A 20,150-nucleotide genomic window follows, 5' to 3' on the forward strand; every position below is an offset into this window, starting at 1 on the left:
GTACTTATCAGTGGAGACACGGCTAGGCTGGCCAAGGACCCAATCAATCTAATCTTAAATTTTGGGGGATGTTCTAATCACTTTATTTAAGAAGTGGGTATAAAAAAGAACGCACAGCAGTGCTGGCTTGCAAAAAGAGGGCTTTTATTTTGATGTATTTTTATTAGATGACAAAACTATCTTCATCTGGGCTCAAATCCTCAAACAAAACATCAGTCTTTATCTTGATAAATATGCATCAGAGCTAAAGAGTATGCGGCTTCCCTTCCTTTTTGTCATGATGACTTTATCACCATGTGAGTCACTATAGTCAGGACTACTGTCATGTCAGACTGCAGATCTTTTCCATACATCTGTAGAAATGGAGTTAGAAATCCACATTCCTGTAATCCACACCCTTTTCTAAGCGCAGCTTGAACCAGAAGTCTCAACCTCTCCTTGACCCCCGAGGAAAAGAATCCCTCAACCAGATCCCCAGAGAGACTTTCATTACAGACAAAAACAAAATCCATGGGGGGCCAGAGTCATATTCTGATATTAGGGCAGAGGACACGGATTTGATATGTGGCTGGAAATAGTCCTATAGACTGCAGAGTGAGCCGCGGGTCCATGCTCAGCTTTAATGGCCCTCCTCCTGCTCGTCAATCACACATAAAGAAAATGCTTAATTGCACATTTCAAACCAGTGCAGTGGACTGACGTCATATTGTTGGAATGGGAGATAGGAGACAGGTTTTGAATTGCTTGCGAGCTGGGTGGATGGATACCACTGCCTAGCAAAGGTATATGTCCTTATGAGTTATGAGCTTGTAGCGGCATTTAGAGTTATGGTTGACACAGATCAGCTCAACATTCAATATCACAATTACAGTAAAAGCTGGTGTAATGTTTCTCATATGGATAGCAGCATAAACCTTAGACCCCTAGGGCAACCCAAACACTGCAACATAGACATGCAGTACAGTATATAGAGCAGGAAGTTAATATTCATCAATCTAGAAGGCCATATTTCAAATCCCAAGACAAAGCTTATTAATTATGATACAGATTCAATTAAGGGGAAATGATTAGTGTGTGTTTTAACAATACATGATGACGATATGATTATTTCATATGCTTATATAAAATGGTATATAATGTATGTACAATCTGTATTTTCATGGAAAACTATGTGGAGTTTTTCCCACAGCAGTAGAGGGTTTTGAAACAAAGCAGAACTCACATTTCTCAACTTCTGGCTCATGTTATAGCGAGTTTACTTTTGAGAGAGAAATGTCTTCTTTTTTGTGCTAGATAATGAAGTTGATTTTATTCAGTTTAATATTCATTCAAACTAAACACATGGTTTGCGTCTGTATGAATACATTTCCTTCCACTTGAACGTTAGATCCGCTTTCCAGATAGACAAAAGAGAACGCAAGCGATTGTTATTTTAAGGCCAAGCATGCCGTTCGCCACGACTGACATCTCTTTTTTAATTGACCCCGAGTCAAATTGGGACTGGGATAATATTTTGTTAAATTATTCTCATTTCCCTATGAATCACATTTCCATATATCTCCACTTCATGCCTTATTTATTACCTCCTTACAATTACCATGCAAACGACGTCTTAACTGTCACCCCTTTCTCCCTCTGAACAGTTTAGTAAATATCAAACCATATTTATTATTGATAAACCCACAGCTGAAAACCCCCTTTTTATTTATAAATTATTCACAGACTCAAAAGCTTGGGGAGCATGGGCGGCCTCCATTTGATGCCACGGAGGCCAGCATAATTAAGACTATTGGCTCAAGATGATGCTTGTGAATGTATCATCTGTTTTACCCTCATCTATCTGTCCATCTGTGTGAGCCGTAGGAGATCATACATTTCAATCACAGCATCGTGCCCGGTGACAGACTTTACACAATGGATGTTGATTTTATTAGCACAGCACAACTGGTGGGGGACCCCCTGCTGTTTTACAGCTCACCCAAGCCCTGCTGTCAGTCATTCATTATTGTTTTTCACACGTGCACACTATGGCCCATAAACAAACACACACACACACACACACACACACACACACACACACACACACTTATTTGTATTACTCTTCATCTTTCACATTCAAGCTCCTACTCACAACCTAAATCGTATTCTGACACATGTAAAATCAACAAACAAGAATCTCTTCCTACACACAAGCACACACACACACACACACACATTCAGACACGCTCATTTACCCATGTGCTCACTCACACTAACCTGGGTTGGCTTCCCAGCTGTGCAAGCTGTTTCTTCCATCAACATGTGTTTACTGGCAGGGGACCCTTATGTTTGCATTACAGGGAGGCAATAAACAGGAAGGCCAGCCCCGGGGTTTGAAAACTACTGTTTGGCGGGGGAACCCTCATGGGGAGTGAGCCCTAATCATTGTGCGCTACAGCCTTTAATTAAATGCAGCGTGAAACGTAAGAAAAAAATAATATTTTTGTGGATGATGTTCTCTAAAATCCACACGTGCTGAAGTCCTCAGTGTCCAAATCTACACACTTTGATGAATTTTTCACAGTCTGGAGCGCTAACCACCTGGTTGAGCTAACAGGGCTCATGTGTTCGCGTGTGTGTGTGTGGGGGGGGGGGTGGGGGTTGTTAACAATGTATTAAGTTGTTGCTTGGTACAATACACATACAAGTGAAAGACTGATTAACCAGAAGTCTGCAAGGCTTATTATTTTGGTTAATCAATAGATCCTTGAATAACTAATGAACAACTTCAAAGAACAAGCCTATAAACACAGACAAGTGATAGACTACACTGTTTTCATCTCTTTATAAAAGCCTTAGCTTTTGCTGAATAATGATAATGATTGTGTTCTCTGTTCATGTTAGCACCCACTCTATGACAATGAACAATAGGCTCTTTTTTAGATCAAACTGCACCTGAAAAAAATGTATGTTGTGAGTAAACTTCAAAGAAAATAACTAGCAAAAATACTCAATAAGTCTATGAACTCCACTGCATAAACCATTGAGGTACTTCAATTTATAAAACTCTAATTTGTGAGTTAACTGAAATAGCAATACATAGGTTAAATAACATTAGTTGTTTGGAGTACAGCTAAGTAAACAAAAGACATCAACAGATGTAGGTTTTGCTGACAGTTTTACTGGTTTAATACAGCAATTGATTTATCCTTTCAAGTGTTGAGGTTTTAGAGTTTAGTTCAAGTGATCGTTTCACCATTTGGCAAAAACCTCTGCAGCCGATTCTGCTCCAATGGATGATTCACCATAATAAAGTTCTAAGTATGTTGGGTAAAGGAGGGAATGGATTGAACTGGATACTCATTTTCAATAGTTTAATTGATATTAATCAGAACCATGATTGACAAAAGCGAAGGGTAGTTCTGTAACGTTCGTACATATTGTTCAGTATATACATGATTAAATCACAAATCTGCAAGTAAAAGGTGAAATAAGAGTTAAGGATGAAACATGCTGAAAATTAAGTTTTATAGTGAGCTACCATGAATATCACATTGCTTTAATATTCATATAAGGGAATTGAGCTGCATTTTACAAAATGTACCTCTAGATTACAACCGTGTCTAGATTTTTCCTGCAACCCATGGACCAAATTGAGTGTCCATCATTAATATGATTGAAGTCTCCATGTGGGCTACTCAATCTAAAAATGCCACGGCAGTCATTTAACTCAGAATAAGTGTTTTAAATACCCTCCCCTGACGCCCACTCAGCCAATAGCGGGGCCCTGGAGGCGGGGGCCGCAGGACCCCCCTGGTAAGCATCTGAGGCAGAGGGGCTCCTCCGACTCAGCTCCTGCCAGATTTGGTGTACCCCTCCCTACCAGATGACTGTCAGTGCGCATTTCCTATTGGCGAGAGGGAGTGAGAAGTAAACAGAGGAGACCGACAGGGGAAGAGTATGTGAGAGAGAAGCAGTGAGTGTGTTACAGTGGGAACAGAGTGTGAGAGAGACTCCAGCGGAGGGGGCGAGAGGCAACTTCACCGGGGTTCATCACTGCGCACTGTCGAGGAGAAGAGATCGCTTTCGAGCGCAGCATGCTCACACAGGTTAAAAAGTGAACTGTGGAGGAAGCTACTGAATGAAACCCCACGATTCACTAATGGACTGTTAGAGAGCGCAGTGAGAGGTAAAAGCGGTGCCAGCGTAAGAGGGTACGGACACTATAGAAGAAGCTGATGCAGTGGGGAAAGTTACCAACTATGGAGATGCTTTGTTAACTGAGAGTTTACAAACTGTCTGGACCATTCAGAGACATTTCCTTTACCTGGATGCTATTATAGACAAATCCCAGTGCGCTTGACCGTCCGGTGAGATCCCGGTGCCGCGGTGGACCATAACCAGCTCAGTCGCATAGACGGAGCGAGTGAATCCTTCCACGCAACACAATCCACGTCCAGATCTACTAAAATGACGGCATTATACCTCATATTTTGCCTTATGGCTACAGGTAAGACATGCTTTTGTTTGTTATCATTTAGCATGCAGGTCTTTATTGATGGACAGGAACGCGCTCCACACTGGCGCGATGCGTCAAGCCATCCAGCGCGCCGTTACACAGGGACAGCTGATATGCTGCAGTGCTACAATCCACTGCTGTTAATTGTCGGTAAATGTTTAATTAGTTTTGTGAGAGTGATTACAACAGGAGGTTTTACTGTCTGCAAGCCGACCCGAAGCATCGATGAATAATGGCACTGCGTAATTCGGGGTTTCTGTTCTGGTTCATATGTCGGATGTGTGAGAGAGACTATCTGGTGTTTTACTGGATCGGGATGATTGCGGATGCAGGGCGCACGAACGGAAAGTTGAACTTAAAAGATTGTGTTAACCTGGTGTTAATCTTGCTCCGGAGTCCAACGCATGTGCACGCATATTATCTCGTGTTTTACAAAAAGGGTCAAAATGCTTTGATATACAGTATAAGCAGTATGTATAATACAACTAACGCTCTGAGAGAGGAGACAGCGCCGTGCAGAGCTCTGCAACCTCTTTCCCTCTCCAAGTTCATCAGGGCTCCACACATTGATTTAATGATTTCTATTAAACTAAATAAAGCGGTTAAGCCCGATGAAACGATGTGTAAATTATGTTTGCTAGGGGGCCGTTATGGTCGGGTTTTTGAAGTTGAGTCGTAATCCATCACAATCGTGGTTACTATGAACGGTGCGTAAACAGATGAAAGGGTGCATCATGAGGGGAGCACAGTCTCGCGGGTATATTTGCGATGGAGCAAGGCAGATAGAGAGAGAGAGAGAGAGAATACGAAAGGGATAGAGAGAGTGAGTGTGTGAGAGAGAGACACGGAGACAGGCAGAGACATACCGCACCTGTCTGCCCCCACCACCTTCTGCTGTTTTTTGTTTGCACAATCGATTTGCCTACAGTAGTTTGTTTATGGATTATTAATCATATTCCATGCTTAAACTCAAACTACCCAGTATCAATTTAAATCTGACTATGAGTGTGTTTTAATGCAAAAATGACACAAATTAACTTTGCTTTTTTGAAAACAATGACTTAGTGTTTCATTTGTTGCATGGCTGTCTTATAAAGGTAGTTTTCCCAAGTGTATGTGAATAATATATGCATCACCATGTCTATCTTATAATTAAAGTGATCTTGTAATATAATTAACATGAGACAGAGAACAGAACATCTATGCTTTTCCAGTATACATATAATCATTATGAACAAGCATACTCTCTGAGCAGCTGTTAAAATGAACTCTTGACGCAATTAACACTAAGCAACTGTTGGGTTATCAGCATTTTTCAGAGTTGTTGATTAACTAGTTTGTGGTTTTAACACTTTAAAATAAAAATAATTAGCTTTAAACATGAGGGAGTACACAGATAGTCTCTGTGAGAGACAAAGGGTGGAATAATGAAATCAAAAAATCCCTTTAGATTTTTTTTTTTTTTTACTTGTCTGCCTAGGCCAGAAGCAGCGTTTGTAGCTTCCAGGCTGAATCACTTGCAATGTTGAGATCAGCTTTCAAGATGACAAATAGCAAAGCGTGCTTAATGGCCATTTGTTGTGAGTACATCTTTACCTTCAGCCCCGGTTCCGCATGGTTTTGTCATTATTCAAAGCTCGGGGGAGGGACATGACACCAGTAGACCTCTGCTCTCTGACAGACTAGCAACAGCTGGATGAGAAGGGGGCGGTAGCCAGACAGTGGCATATTTCCCCCGACCCTAACACACACACCAACACACACACACACACACCAACACACACACACACACACACACACACACACACACACACATTCTCTCTTTCCCTCTCTCACCCCCACACACAAATAATGAAAATGGTACCAGCTGCCCTAATTAGAACCTAAGAGACCCTAGACCTCATTTATTGAGCCTTTTTTACAGTCAAAATCTGGCCGCACCACATGACTTTACTTTGAAATGTGTGTATGGCATATAGCGTACATTTGTATCTATGTAGTCTTGTACAACGCAGATAATTTACTTCCTCAGAAAGTCCCCTGGGCTCTCAGAGGAATTGGATTCCACACTGCATCAGTATTCTGAGTAATCTTCAGTGAGCTCTTCTTTGGAACCTTTTGCTTGGGTCGCTTGAGTCTCATCGGGCCAAGTTCAAAGGCTGTGAGCTGAGATTACAAGTTTCTCTCCCTTCCTCTTAAGTCGTGTCGCCACTCATGCCTGACTATAGTGTAACGCCGTGGAAATGTTCCACCTTGCTTCTTCTCACAACTCTTTTGCCTGGCTGCAGAATGTGTGACTGTGGGACAGGAGGAAATGAGAGCGTATCTGCTTAATGGGCTGCAGGCGGCTGGCAGACTTTCACCGAAGGTTGAAAGCCTGTTCACACACATATTTAATGCAAGCACACACAGGCACAAACAGAGAACTGATATCCAGCCGGGGAAGTGATAAGCCCTGACCAAGCCCTCTCTTCCCCACTACATCATCCTTCCCTTTCCCATTACCAGAGATTTGTCTTTCCCTCACGCAGCGCCGATATGTTTGTGGACGCAGTGCATGGCAGCGTGACCCAAAAGTTTGGTTTTAGGGAAATGTGCGTATTTCATGAACTGCCACTCTTTGATTTCTTGTGGAGTAAGTTAGGATTGAGCAGAGGGAAACAGAGTTTAAGATGATAAGGGGTGGGGGTCGTGTTGCAGGGATAAGACTTGGATGTGTCACCAGTGTCTCGATGATTAAGCTGACAAGCAATGGGGAAACACTGAGGAAGACTGCCGAGCATCGTTAACCTTTTCTCCATCTTGTCTCCCTCTCTGTCACATAAACACACAAACATACTCATACTCAAATCTCTGCTTTCAGTTTTCCATTTCTCTCCCTCGATCAATTTCAATCCTCTGTGATACAAAGAGATTGAGGATAAAGTAGGTAAAGTGTAGAAAGTTTGAAGGCAAGAACCCCAGCCAGCCTATGAGGAGTGTTAGATACAAAGTGCACAATAGTGCATACGCAGCAGAATCCGAACACAGCTGAGTCCTGAACAGAAGTGTCTTGCATTATTTAGGAGACATACTCATGGCAAAGATATAGATGAATTTTGGCCTACTTTGATTTCCTGTCTATATGAGCTCTGTGTAATTGTTTTGCTGCTGGGGTGTTGAATTGAACATTGTATCTGAATTATGTAGATTAATTTGTGGCCACGAATCAAGTGCAGAAATCTATACATTTGTTGTAGCTGTACCTTAATATCCATCCTACAATATGTATTTTAGTTCACCAAAGCATTTTAAGCAAATTGAAAAGTTAATGTTTGAATGTTTCTTGTACAAAGCCTCGAGATTTTCACTTTTATTTGGATATGCATGACACACATACACAGACAGGCACGCATGCACAGACAGACAGTAATGAATGATCAAGATCTTAAACAATGGCCTGCTGTTTCTTCTCATCCTGGAGACGTGTCTTGCACGCATGCCATTGTCTTTCCGCCCTTCTTCATAAACAGATATCCTCCCATTCCCTCTTCTCGCACACGCACTTGCTACGTGTACGGAAGGAGAAACTGGAAGGAGAAAGGAAACAATAGGGCTTCATAATGTTGCCCGTCTCTAATCAGCTTTGCCATGCGGGTAAACACAGATAAAGAACTTGGCAGTGTGTTCTGAGGCTTTGTTATCATCTGTTAGCAACTTAACTGGATGTGTACGCTGGTATGGCTCAACACAGGAAGCCAAAATAGGCAGGTAGCAAACTGTGGATGGCGCTTGGCCTCTTCCAGTATTATTTTTACCTCTACCCGCCCATCCTCTTTTTGTCTTCGCTTTCTCCTTGTGTCTGTCTCTGCACATCCTCACCTTGTCTTCCTCTGGGGCAGTCGGAGGATCCGGGGAGGAAATGACAGGGAATGGGACAATGGAGGGCCATGTCAGCTTCCTGCCATCGCCTGGAGTCTTCTTCCCCCATTACAGCACAAACATGTTTATTTTTCTGTACAAACACACTAATAGAAAGAATAGAGAGAGAGAGTGAGAAACAGGGATTGTGTGCATGTCATTAAAACAGCCCCCCAAGGGAAACAGTCACATTCATACAGTAGCAGCTTTTTTAAGAAAGACTTGGATTGCATTTATCGTCCCCTAAAATGCAAGCGTCACTTCCTTCTAGAAAGATGTATCACCGTTTCAAAAGACCCTAAGCCCAGAAACCAACATACAACAGAAAAACTGCAGACATACTAGACCACACATTCATTTTTATTTTCCAATCAATTCCTGCCCTGCAAGACAAGAATTTCATATCTCCTGCCGAGACACAGAAACCAACAGCAAATTGAAATTTATCTTCTGCGTTGCAGCAATATCTGTTCCTGTGTTATCTTCACCAGCCATGTTCCTTAACCTTGTATTAAAGATAGCTCTGTTGGAGAAGGATTCTGGCAGCTGAGAAGAGGCTCAGGAAATAGAAAAGTTCAGTTAACAACTGAATGTTTATTTAATACTGGATGCTGATTCATTTAACTCCTCTTTTTACTCTCCTTATATGAAATGTGATAGTCAGTGGCACTAAATACAAGATCTGAAATATTCAACTGGGTGTACCAGGGCTTGTGGCATGTGCACATCATCCAGAAGTGACTCACAAGGAGCTCACGGAAGAAACACACACACACACACACACACACACACACACACACACACACACACACACACACACACACACACACACACACACACAGAGGTCAAGGGCACACACTGGGACAGAAGATGATAAGCTGAGATGAGTGTTTGGCATCTGCAGGGCTGTGTGCCCTTTCTGGAGCGATTAGTCAAAGTCCAACTGTCTAATTAATGATGCTCCAGCAATCAGGATATGTCATCTCCTTAACCAACTAGGGGTAAGAACACATTCAAGGAAACAAGAGATGCCTGCTGCTCACTTTATTAGTGATGGAAGCAGCATGCATACACTTGTGGGACTACAACTACTCGTTACTTGAAGTCCAACCCACACCCCCCCTCCCCTTCTTATTCTTCTTTTCATCTCTTCTTCCCGACAGTTCAAACTGCCTGCAACGCCAGGGCTAATATTGTGTTAGTCACTCCACTATTAACCAAAATAGTGGGTTGTCTGTGGTTCAGTCTCTTCTTCCTCAGCAAAATTAAATACTGTTGTTGTAGGAGGCTGGGTGAAGGGTTAGAGAAATGTCTTTTATTTCCATTTTTACATTTCGGACGGAGGCTGAGAACCTCGCCCTGGGAGGTCTGTTAGAAGAGGCAGCCAATTTGCTATCAACTGAGGGATGTCAGTCAAAGCTTATCGATCGAGCTTTTAACTGCGGCTCCCTCAATGGCAAAACATGTTAATGTTATTGAGCTGTGTGGAGACGTGGGGAACAGTGAAGTGCGTGGGTGGTTGAGTTGGGTTGCGGGTGGACCGGTAGGAGGGCAAGGTGTGTCTCTTTCCTGCCGTCTGTTTGCCCAATGAAAGTCGATGCTGAAACGGCAATGGGCTCGGCATGAGAATGAGGGGGAGAGAGAGAAAGAAAGAAAGCAAGAAAGGGAAGGCAGAGGGGTCAAAGGGGTTTACTGCCAGGAGCCAGGTAATGGATATGCTTGTATTGGTGAAAACCAAACCTGCTGTTTTTCTTCCAGAAAGGCTGAGGTGATAAAATAACAAAGGTGTAACTGACTGCAAGTCTGAGGGGCATTATTAGAAAGTTGATATTCAAACACGTCAGGCTAAACATTAGATCTCAGGTGTATACTTGTACACGCAGAAAGTGGTTGTGTGTGTGCATGTGTCATTTTGTGAGTTTAAAGTTGTGGCTGCGGGGAGTGTATAAGGGTGGGGTAAGGAAGGTGTATAGTGGGAGGCTTTTCTGCTTCTGCCACATTCCTGTGAAGTTGCAGCAAGGAGGGCAAGAACACATGGCTAAGTGCTTCCCAAGCTGGCTGAGGTGAACCTAACACCCCTCCTGGAGGAAGCATCCCAACCATTGTTCCAGCACATTGCACCCGTCTGACTGAGGCATCCTAGTGCTGTGCAAATCCCAGGGGCCTGGAAAGAGAACTAGGCAGTGGCGGAGAGGGACTGATTGTTCCCTGCTCAGACTATCCACAGATGGGTCTACGGCACAGGATGCTGGCTGTTTGCTTTAGAAAGTCCCAGGCGTTTGCTTTGCAGTCATGGTGTATAGAATGCTCTGGGGGATAGAGGAGAAGAGAGTGCCAGTGTAGACAACAGCAGGGGAAGAGTGCAGAGAGAAAGAGAAAGAGAAAGAGAAAGAGAAAGAGAAAGAGAAAGAAAGAAAAGAAAAAGAAAAAGAGAAAGAAAAAGAGAAAGAAAAGGGATAGAAAAAGGACCTTGCCTAATATGATGTCAGTGTGAATATAGTGTCAGTGCCAAGAAGGGAAGACAGATGATACAGCCATACAATGATAGGGTAGTTGGGCGAGAGAGTGCTCAAGTCCTCCCCTGTTTCCAAACAGAGACATATAGAGCTGGAGATAATGGAGAAGGGAGGGAGAGTAAAGAGAGTAAGCGAGGAAGAGGAAAAAGAGGAAGGGATGAGATGCAGGGAACCCAGGCTGCATCCATCATGTGGTTTGGTGCAGAAGCCATTTGTACCTATTGTTCTCCATAATTTGTTTTCTCAGAGCATGCAACGGGAGGGGTGAAGGGGAGAGACAAAGCTGCGGCAGCCATTTATTTTTGCGCTAATTACATAAGTGAGACAGCATAATTAGACATATAGCTAAATAGACAAAAGGCTGAGAGAGATGCACAGAGGGAGATAGACAGGGAGGTGTAGATGAATTCAAATAGATAAGAGGTATGGCCCTCTCTATTTCACATTCAAGAGTGCGAGGGAACGCGTTAAAAGAAGTAAAGGGGATGGAGAAGGATAAAGGGAAAGGAAAAGTGAGAGTAAAGGAGATGGGCTGATGGAAGGGATAAAAGATAAGAGGGAGGGAGAGAAAAGCCCTCTTCACAGACTGCACTTTGAGGTGCGGCCCAATGCTGTTGGAATAGTCACCTCATTTAATACACCTGCTCAACGGGAGGGGATAGAGAGATATAAGGAGATGCCGTAAAGAAAAAGAGAAAAGGGCAAAAGAGAAGAGAAGAAAGAGACAGATTTCATCTCTGCTTCTTCAGATCAAAGGCAGAGAGTGGCAACTGAAAGCTGTTTGTTGTGGCTTGTTTGGGAGGGTCTCGGTCTGTGTGAGGTCATGATTTGACCGGGCCTGCTTTTTTTGTTCAGACAGTATTACACTGCAACACAGCCCTATGCCAAACCCTCGAAGGTATCACAGGCTACAGTGCCCGGGACCATTTTTAGAAAGAACTTGTGACTCTCTGTGGCGTCAAAGCTGCAGGAAAGCTGACTAGAAGATGTAGGTTGTCTGGCAAGAGAGAGAGAAATAAGATGAAAGTTTGTTAAAAACCAGTACAGAGATTGTAAATCTTTTCAAATAACTGAAAGGGAACATGTTCTGATGTAGTTGGTTGTTGTGTTGCCGGATATGCTGCGTGTGCTAAGGCTCATGTATAGGCGGTGCGTGGGTGTGTTGAGTGTGTCACCAGTCTTTCAGGACTGTGATACAGGGGGAGATAAATAGGCCTTTAATGAAGCCACTCAATCACAAGCCAGTTAAAACAGCTGACCAAAGATTAAGGGGCAGGCCTGATTGGAGGCCTATTGAAGCCGGTGGAGAGAAGCTCTTGAGCCGTCACACTTTAGATTAGGCATTCACTGCACTATAGACCTCTGGCCTAACTACTCTTCTTCCTCTAAACAGTTCTCTGACACACTATAGTATAGCTCCAGTCAACTCCCTGATTGTGCTGGGGAGTTCTTTAAAAGCCAATTTAAACTCAGTCCTTTGTTTAACTCCCCAGGAACTCAAGCTGGGACATATTGTATTTGCGGTGTGTGTGTGTGTGTGTGTGTGTGTGTGTGTGTGTGTGTGTGTGTGTGTGTGTGTGTGTGTGTGTGTGTGTGTGTGTGTGTGTGATTTTATTGGGCCAAGGTTTAAGTTTTGTGTGAGCTGTCTTTGAGCATGTGATGTTTTGTTAAAAAGAACTGGGCGTATCTCAGAACTGGCATGGACTAGTTTTTCGGGTGAAAAAGAGGGTGCATGAGAGAAATCAATGGCCCAATTCAACCTATTACAGCCATGACTGTTGCTGTAATGGTGTGAAAATGGACAGTGGTCATGTGGATTTCTTTTATACCTCCAGGCTTGGATCGCAACTGAAGCTCCGATTCATTTCCTTCCAGCTTTGATTAAAAAAAAGTACTCTGAGGATTTCAAAGACTCTCACATGATGGTAACGAGAGAAGAGATCCTTCCGTTTTGTGGAGCGGATGAAACCTCCATTCTGCCAGGTTTGCCGAGGGACATAACATAACAAACATAACACTGGGCTGCAATTTTCCTCTACAAATAATGACTGCTCTAGTCCTCTCTCCTTCCAGCCTTTGCCTCTTTGATCCCAGGTAATGTGTTAACAAGCAATGGGTTCATGGAATACCCATAACATTAGTATGTGTATTCACACTGAGGTGTAAGAGTGTGTGTTTGTGTTTGCACATGTGTGGCTTCATGTGTGTTTTCACACCTATTAATGAATTGCTTTATTTGCCTGCTGAGGTGACGATGGCCTGTCTCTAGCAGGGCATTGCTTTTTTTCTCTCTTCTGTGTCAGCTACAACCCACGATAGCCAGGGTCCTCAATCACACTAACACATTAATGAGACCAGTCTAATTACTGCCTGTGGTTCCATATAGGGGACCCCCGGAAATTGGGATAGGAGCACAAAAAAAGAGCCGGACGTATTTTCTGAGATGTGACCACTGTGAGGTTCAGCTCCTTCCCGTTGAGCTCCCAAACTCCCTCCGGTAGCGCTGCTCCCGAGGGCGATGCAGAAAAATGATTTTGCTCTCCTTCATCCCTCTCCCTCACTCCAGATAATTCAATCTGCTCAATATCAAATAATCTCTCTCAATTTTTCAGACCATTTTAACCTTATCGCTCAAACAGATACCTCTGGGGGATGAGCCTCGTTCCATCATGTTAAAAAAAAAAGAGGGGGAGAGAGAAAAGGAGCCAATAAAAAAGGTATGGCAAATAGCTCTCCGAGGAGTGCTTTTAAAAGCCTCTGTTTGCCATTCTCATGGGCCATATGTGAAACAGAGGCTAAATATATTGAAAGAGAGAAGAATAGTAAGGATAGAGAGATACAGGGGAAGATTAAGGAAGATAGAGACAATCTACAAGAAATGAGGGGAGTTGAGGTACTTAAGGTCTGGGGCTCTAACTTGTGTCCCACAGCACTTAACATGCTCCTAGCCATCTCTCCTGGCAGTTAATTAGAATCCAATAAGGTTGCCGCCTGTTGGTCATTGTTCCTCCAGTGTGTTTACCCTTTCCAAAGGCTCCATTCGCTGCTTAATCTGCCGAGAAGCTGAATGTCAATAGGTCAGGCCAAGACTCCAGAGCCCTGAGAGAGAGGGAGAGACAGAGTGAAGGGGGAAGGAGAGAGGATCAGGGAGATGAAGGAAAGGGGTCAGTCCTCTCTCTCTCTCCTCTCAATATTTTTCATCTGACGTTCCATTCTCGTTGTTGTTTTTTTCCCTCCTCCCTCCCTTTTGAGTCTCCTCTTCTCTTCTTTTCTTCTCACTTCTAATCCGTCCTCTTGATTGTTCTAAGCTGCTTTCAGCCAGCCCCTGGGAGGGGGGGGGGGGGTTTGGAGTCTGTTTTAATTAAGATTTAAAAGACGACTCCCTCAAGAAGGGAGATTTAAGAGCAGGATGGACTGAGCAAAGAAAATGAATGAAGGTAGGACAGATTGTAGAGAGGCCTCAACAAATATCAGAAATCGGTAAAAGGAGAAAGTTAAAAAAGCTATTATTTTACACACTCAGCCAGACTGAGGCGTTCGAGTGGCTAAGCCAAATGGGATTTTTTTTTTTTTTTTTGTAATCAAGCGGCACAATCTATATAGATTGATCTCAACTTCCTGTGATTCATACCATATCCTGCGAGGGTGATATGGGATCAGTGGTAGCCAGCAGGCAAGCTGAGGGAGTTATCTCCACACTCTGTCTAATGATCGATCATCTCACCAGATGGGTTTAAGAGCCAGTAATGCTCCACATGTTTATCAGAGCCCCAAACCTGAGGCCTCTCCGTAGATGTGACCTGCAAAGAAAGTCTTATTTTGCAGACAAACCGATAGAATGCATGAAATAGTGGAAGAGCTTGACGTCCCCTTAATTAACAGTCTTATTGCACTAGGACAAAAGGAGATTTCTCTGTAGAAGTCTGGCCATCAAAGATACAGGGACTTTTTAACGTTCGACATAGCTTTAGCCTGCAAACAACAGACAAAGTGTGTGTCCATCTGTGTGTGTCACTGCTACGTGTTTGGTAAAACAGTCACATAGCACACATCTGCCCCTACTGCAAAGCATGCATTCTTCACCCAGAGTAAAACCCCAAAAAAACACACCCCAAAAACAGAGTGCACAATGAAGTGTTTAAGTTCTTCAAGCCACAGACTTCAGTGCAGCCGGTAACGTGTTAAAGGCCAGGCAAGGGTCAAGAGCCCAACCCACAGCATTCTCTGCCATGATACATCCCAACACACAGCCACCATATGTCCAGGGTTTCACAGTCAATGAGCCAACCCACCCAGCATGACAAAGACCTATTCACAGCCAGTTGACTCTGAGGTAATCTGCAATGCCATGGTATGATGAGGACAGAATGCAGCACTAGTTCAACCAGTGGATGTTTGAGAAAAACAATAGACTAGAACGTACGGAGGAGTAAACGAAGTGTTAGGGAAAAGGGTACATAGACAAAGAACTTTACAAAGCATTTTGAGCGGATATACACAAGCATGATCTCGCCCTCGGCTTGCTGCAGCTCCATCGCTTGCCTCCATCAAAGCCCATGAGATTCTCTCAGCACACCCTGCCTCCATCACTCACAACTCTGTTAATAAGGCCAGCAGTAAACGGCAGGAAAGATATGCAGGGATGAAAGATCCTTCTCTCATGTTTTTGCTTTGAGGATGTGTTTCCGGGTGTCAAGGGGGGTTGGGGAAAATGCAGCTTTATACAGAAATGCTCCATTTTAATAGAAACAATAAACCCATCCGCTTATAAAATAATATTTTGTGTCCCATATCCTGTTGTGTTGCAGCTCTGGGGACTTTTGGCGAATAAAAGCCCCCACCTCCACTAAGCTAAAGGTATAGAAGACGCCTATGTCAAAGAATAAAGTGTGCGGAGCTCCTGGGGGAGGGATGTATCACACATATATTCTTTCACTGCAGCGATTAATATCCGGGAAAAAAAGGTCAAACTTGACTTGAAACGGTCCAGTATATCACAGTTACATTCAGAGTCTGCATTTCATACATCAATCCCCGTTGTGATGTCTCATCAGCCTGGTCACACAGGAGAGACCCACACTGCACATTATCAAAGATTGATAGGGTGTCCTAGTTAAAGACAGGGGGGGAGGAGAGATGACTGGTTGGAGAAGGGAACTATGTGTTACCCTCTGCTTTTTCAGAGGTGTTGGCTGTGGGTTACGTGGCCTTTTACAGCCCAATGCAAACTTCATCCCTGTAGTTGGCTAATGTTATGCCAAGTTTCACTACTGCGCAACATAAAGACCTGACCCCTTGATATATGGCGGGGACTTGCAAATGCAGCCTTTTGAGGTCAATGCTCTCAAAGAAGATGACACCAGCTGACTCAGGAAGCTCAAGACGGAGGGCTAAGCCTTCCATCTCCGCCCTCTTCCTCATCCTCCCCTGTAACGGAAGACAAAACAAACTGACAGAACAAACAGGCAGATTATCCTAAATCCTTTTTTCTCTAACACACAACCTAACCATCTCTTATATCCACTGTTCACCGTCATCCTACCCGTTTCTTGTTCAGAGTGCTTGCTTAATAATTAATTGATTAATTAGTTTGCTCATTAATCATTTATTCATTAATCATGGCCTGATTTTTCTAGAGGAAGCGGCATAATCTGAAAAAACCCTGACTTCACATTTCACTCTAATTATGCTCCTTTACTAATCAACGCTTAAGAAATAGAGTTTCAGGAAATTAGTTTCCCCCTTCCCTTCTTTTTCTCAACACAAAGCAAGATGTATTGAGGTCGGCAGGTAACGTTCTTTCCCTCCCTTTCTTGTGTTCTGGAAGCTCTTAGTCATCAGTAATGTTCAAGGAATGATTCAAGTTTCAGGCAATCTGATGAACGGAATAAAAATGTGATGTTAAATTAAAACTCGCCTTTTCTCCACCTCGAGATGAAAAGGGAAAGGAAATTCTGGTCACAGACTAACCACAGACATTGATTAATAAATGGCAATTTGAAGGCCGTTGTAAGAACAGAGAGGCGGCAGCATTGTGAATCACACACTTATTGTTTTCACTGGATCCATGGCTCTCCTGGGAGAGGAGGTCATTTGTTTAATCGCCAGGAGGTATGTTCTCTGGACAGGGAGATTGGAAGATAGGAGATTTCAGAAATTTCTTCTTTAATGTGGAGCGAGCAGAAGAGAACATTTTTAAACAGGTTTAATTAGAAGTGTTTTTGTGCCTTTGTGTTCCTGTTGGATGCAGAGTTCACAACACAGCTCAGCTGCTTTCTCTGAAGGGGCTCTTGTCAGCTGCTGACAAAAAAGAATTATGCATCAAATTAAAGAGCTCCAGTGAAATGGAGGGAAGTCGGGCATTAACCTCTAAGCTTTAAAAAGCACACATATTAAGCAACACTAATGAGACTCTCATTGAGTTAGCTGTGTTTTATATTCCAACACACACAAAAGCACAGCTTTGACTTCAGTGTGCCATCACTGCTTCTGAATGAGGTTGTCTCTCTTGTTCATCTCACCAGCACCCAACACTGCAGAAGTGAACAATAGTGTAGATGGCCCTTTTACTCTAATGAGATGCATACATTTACAACATTACCACCCTCATTAAAAAATAATAATAATAAAAGGAGAAAAAAAGTATTAATTATGAAACGCACTACTTCCTATCGTGAAAAGCCAAGGGGGTCTCCACTGGGCTCAATTAGGAAGAGTAGGCCGCAAATCCCTAGACTAAATTAATTGACACCCTAGGGCATTAGGCCCAGAGTCCCAGTACAGAATCTATGTAGAGAAATCCTTTGTTTTCTTTTCCACCGCCTTTTAGAACAAGCAAGAGATGGAGGCAATTTTAACATGATGTCTTCATTGTTTAATGGATTATTAATCTATTAGTTATTTATATTTGTATTTGTTTTCGTGTCATATCTGCAGACGGTTATGAAAAGATTTACTTTTTTTTATTCCTGCCCCATCTTTGAAAAGCCTCTCAGTCACATGTTGCGCACCATTGCTGTTTTATCCACCATGTCAGCTGTTGTGCGCACACTAAACCAGGGCTTTTGCAAACAGCACAAGAAGTTAATGATTTAAAAGCACAGTAAATTATACTGAAAGCCATTCCACCCAAACACTGGGGAAAGAGGGAGGGGGGGGGGTACAGACACAGTGAAAAAAGAGAGAAGCAGGGGGGACAGAAAAGGGCTGGAACTGTGACACAGATCCAGCCAGCAGCTGTCTTGCAGTGAAAACACCGGGGGGTAAGCAGGAATGACACGAAATGACAAGACTAGCTCAATCACCATCTTGTCAACACTGGCGGCTGATGTGTACAGACAATTTCATACCGCCACCACTAGCTCCCTCCCCTTTTCTCTCTTTTTTTATGGCTTTTTATTTCCTGTCCTCCTGCCAGCCAGCCAGTCAATTGCTATCTGTCTACTTGGAGTCAGCTCTCAGCTCTTTGGCTGTTGGCTTCAGAGTATGTGTGGGGGGGGGGTGTTTAAAAGCTGTGCTAGAATTAATACTGAGAGAGATGCTTGTGCCCACGAGAAACCCTAAAGATATAGGAGTGTGACAGTGCATCTGTGTGTGGGGTATGTGTGTGTGTGTGTGTGTGTGTGTGTGTGTGTGTGTGTGTGTGTGTGTGTGTGTGTGTGTGTGTGTGTGTGTGTGTGTGAAGACAGTATAAGAATGAGTGTATTTATGGCACATTGTCGGGCACTGCAGCACAGTGACTACGCGAACCGATCACATGCGCTCACACACTGACTATGTCACATCAGCACTCTTGGTCTCCCCCCCAGAGCCTCCTCCTTTTTTCCCCTCCCTTCTTCCTCTCCTTGTATGCATACCACTCTATTACTCTATTCACTGCATCTGCTGTAGCAGGTACCCGGGGAGAAACTCTGCCGCTGCTCGCCCATGCGATCAGCCTCACTGCTGCCCTGATGTGTGCAGTGCCCTATTCCAGCAGAGAAAAAACCTTGTGGTGACAGCCTTGGAGACAGACTGATTACAGCGTTCCATCAATCCCCTCTCATGGCCAGCTCCTTTGCAATTGGAAGCTGACAGGAGCCCACTTTTTCCATTTTTACCGTACCTCAGTTTTTCCGGTCTTTCTAACATGTAGTGGCTCTTTTTTTCTTCTTCTGTTGTTCCCCTTACCCTGCTTTCTTGAGTGTTGTGTTGACAAGCTGACACAAACCCCTGTGATTTTCACACCGGGGGATGCAGAGAGTGGGAAAAAGGGGCATGGGATACAGGGTAGAGGAGAGGAAGAGACGGAGAGAGAAAGTGCATGGGAGAGGCTGGCAAGAGATGACAGCTGACACGGAAAAACAGTGAGAGTGATGGCAGAAAGAGCCATGGAGAAAGCAAATCAACAATTAGTAACACCTTACATAACTCTCAAAGGGGGTCTGCTGGGCATTGATTTCAGGGATCACGGCTCACTGACTGTAGACGTATGAGTGATAAACAGAGGAATGAGAGGATGGGGCTGGATTGTAGAGGAATGGTAAAGAATGCCCTGGGTGGGGGTATCAGCAGAGCAGCAGGGGGGGCTGGGTGGATGAGCGGGTCCACTCTCGAAAAAGGGTCCAGGTCTGAGCCAAGATTTTCACAATGGAATAAAGGCTGAACGGGGAGGCTAGGAGGATTAAACTCCAGCAAAACAGCTCTTAAAAAGCTGTTAGACTGCAATTTGGGCACAAAAACCTAGAATGGGAAAAAAGATAGTGAGAGTGGGTGGGTGGGAGTGCAGCTGAAATGCAATGCAATGAGAGAAAGGATTGAAGAGAGGCCGGGACACACGATGTGTGAGAGGTATGAGAGAAGAGGCCATCTGCAGAGGCACAAGCTGAAGCTGTTCACAACGGCCCAAGTCAAAGAAAAACACAGAGGTTCCTCACACATCCAGTGAATGTGTTGGGCGCCACACTGCCACGAGTTGGTGGGTGGTATCTGTTGTTAGTCCTCTTCAAGCCCTCAGAAGTTCTCTAGGAGTTGTTGTAATGAGTTTAGTAGCCAGATCAAACATGAGATGGGTGCAGGGTTTCTTTGGGACATACTCTTTGGTTCAGTTACCTCCGCACTACTATCTGTTTACACTTACACACACACACTTACACACACACGCACGCACACGCACGCATACAAAGGAAAGGGAAGACAAAAGAGCCTGACTCAAAACAAAGGGATAATAATACCATACAGAGAGAAATGGAGCTTGC

General features: G+C 43.7%; 1 protein-coding gene across 1 annotated transcript in view; it reads left to right on the forward strand.

Moving 5' to 3' along the window:
• The first annotated feature begins 3,957 nt into the window (after window positions 1–3,957).
• kirrel3l (kirre like nephrin family adhesion molecule 3, like) overlaps window positions 3,958–20,150 on the forward strand; it is a 32,060-nt gene continuing 15,867 nt past the window's right edge. Inside the window, exon 1 of the mRNA XM_029451076.1 lies at window positions 3,958–4,489. Within this exon, the coding sequence (XP_029306936.1) occupies window positions 4,450–4,489 (40 nt within the window). The 5' untranslated portion in view covers window positions 3,958–4,449. The remainder of the gene's footprint in view (window positions 4,490–20,150) is intronic.

The sequence above is a fragment of the Cottoperca gobio genome, chromosome 16 (assembly GCF_900634415.1).
Source record: "Cottoperca gobio chromosome 16, fCotGob3.1, whole genome shotgun sequence".
In the NCBI taxonomy this organism is placed as follows: Eukaryota; Metazoa; Chordata; class Actinopteri; order Perciformes; family Bovichtidae; genus Cottoperca; species Cottoperca gobio.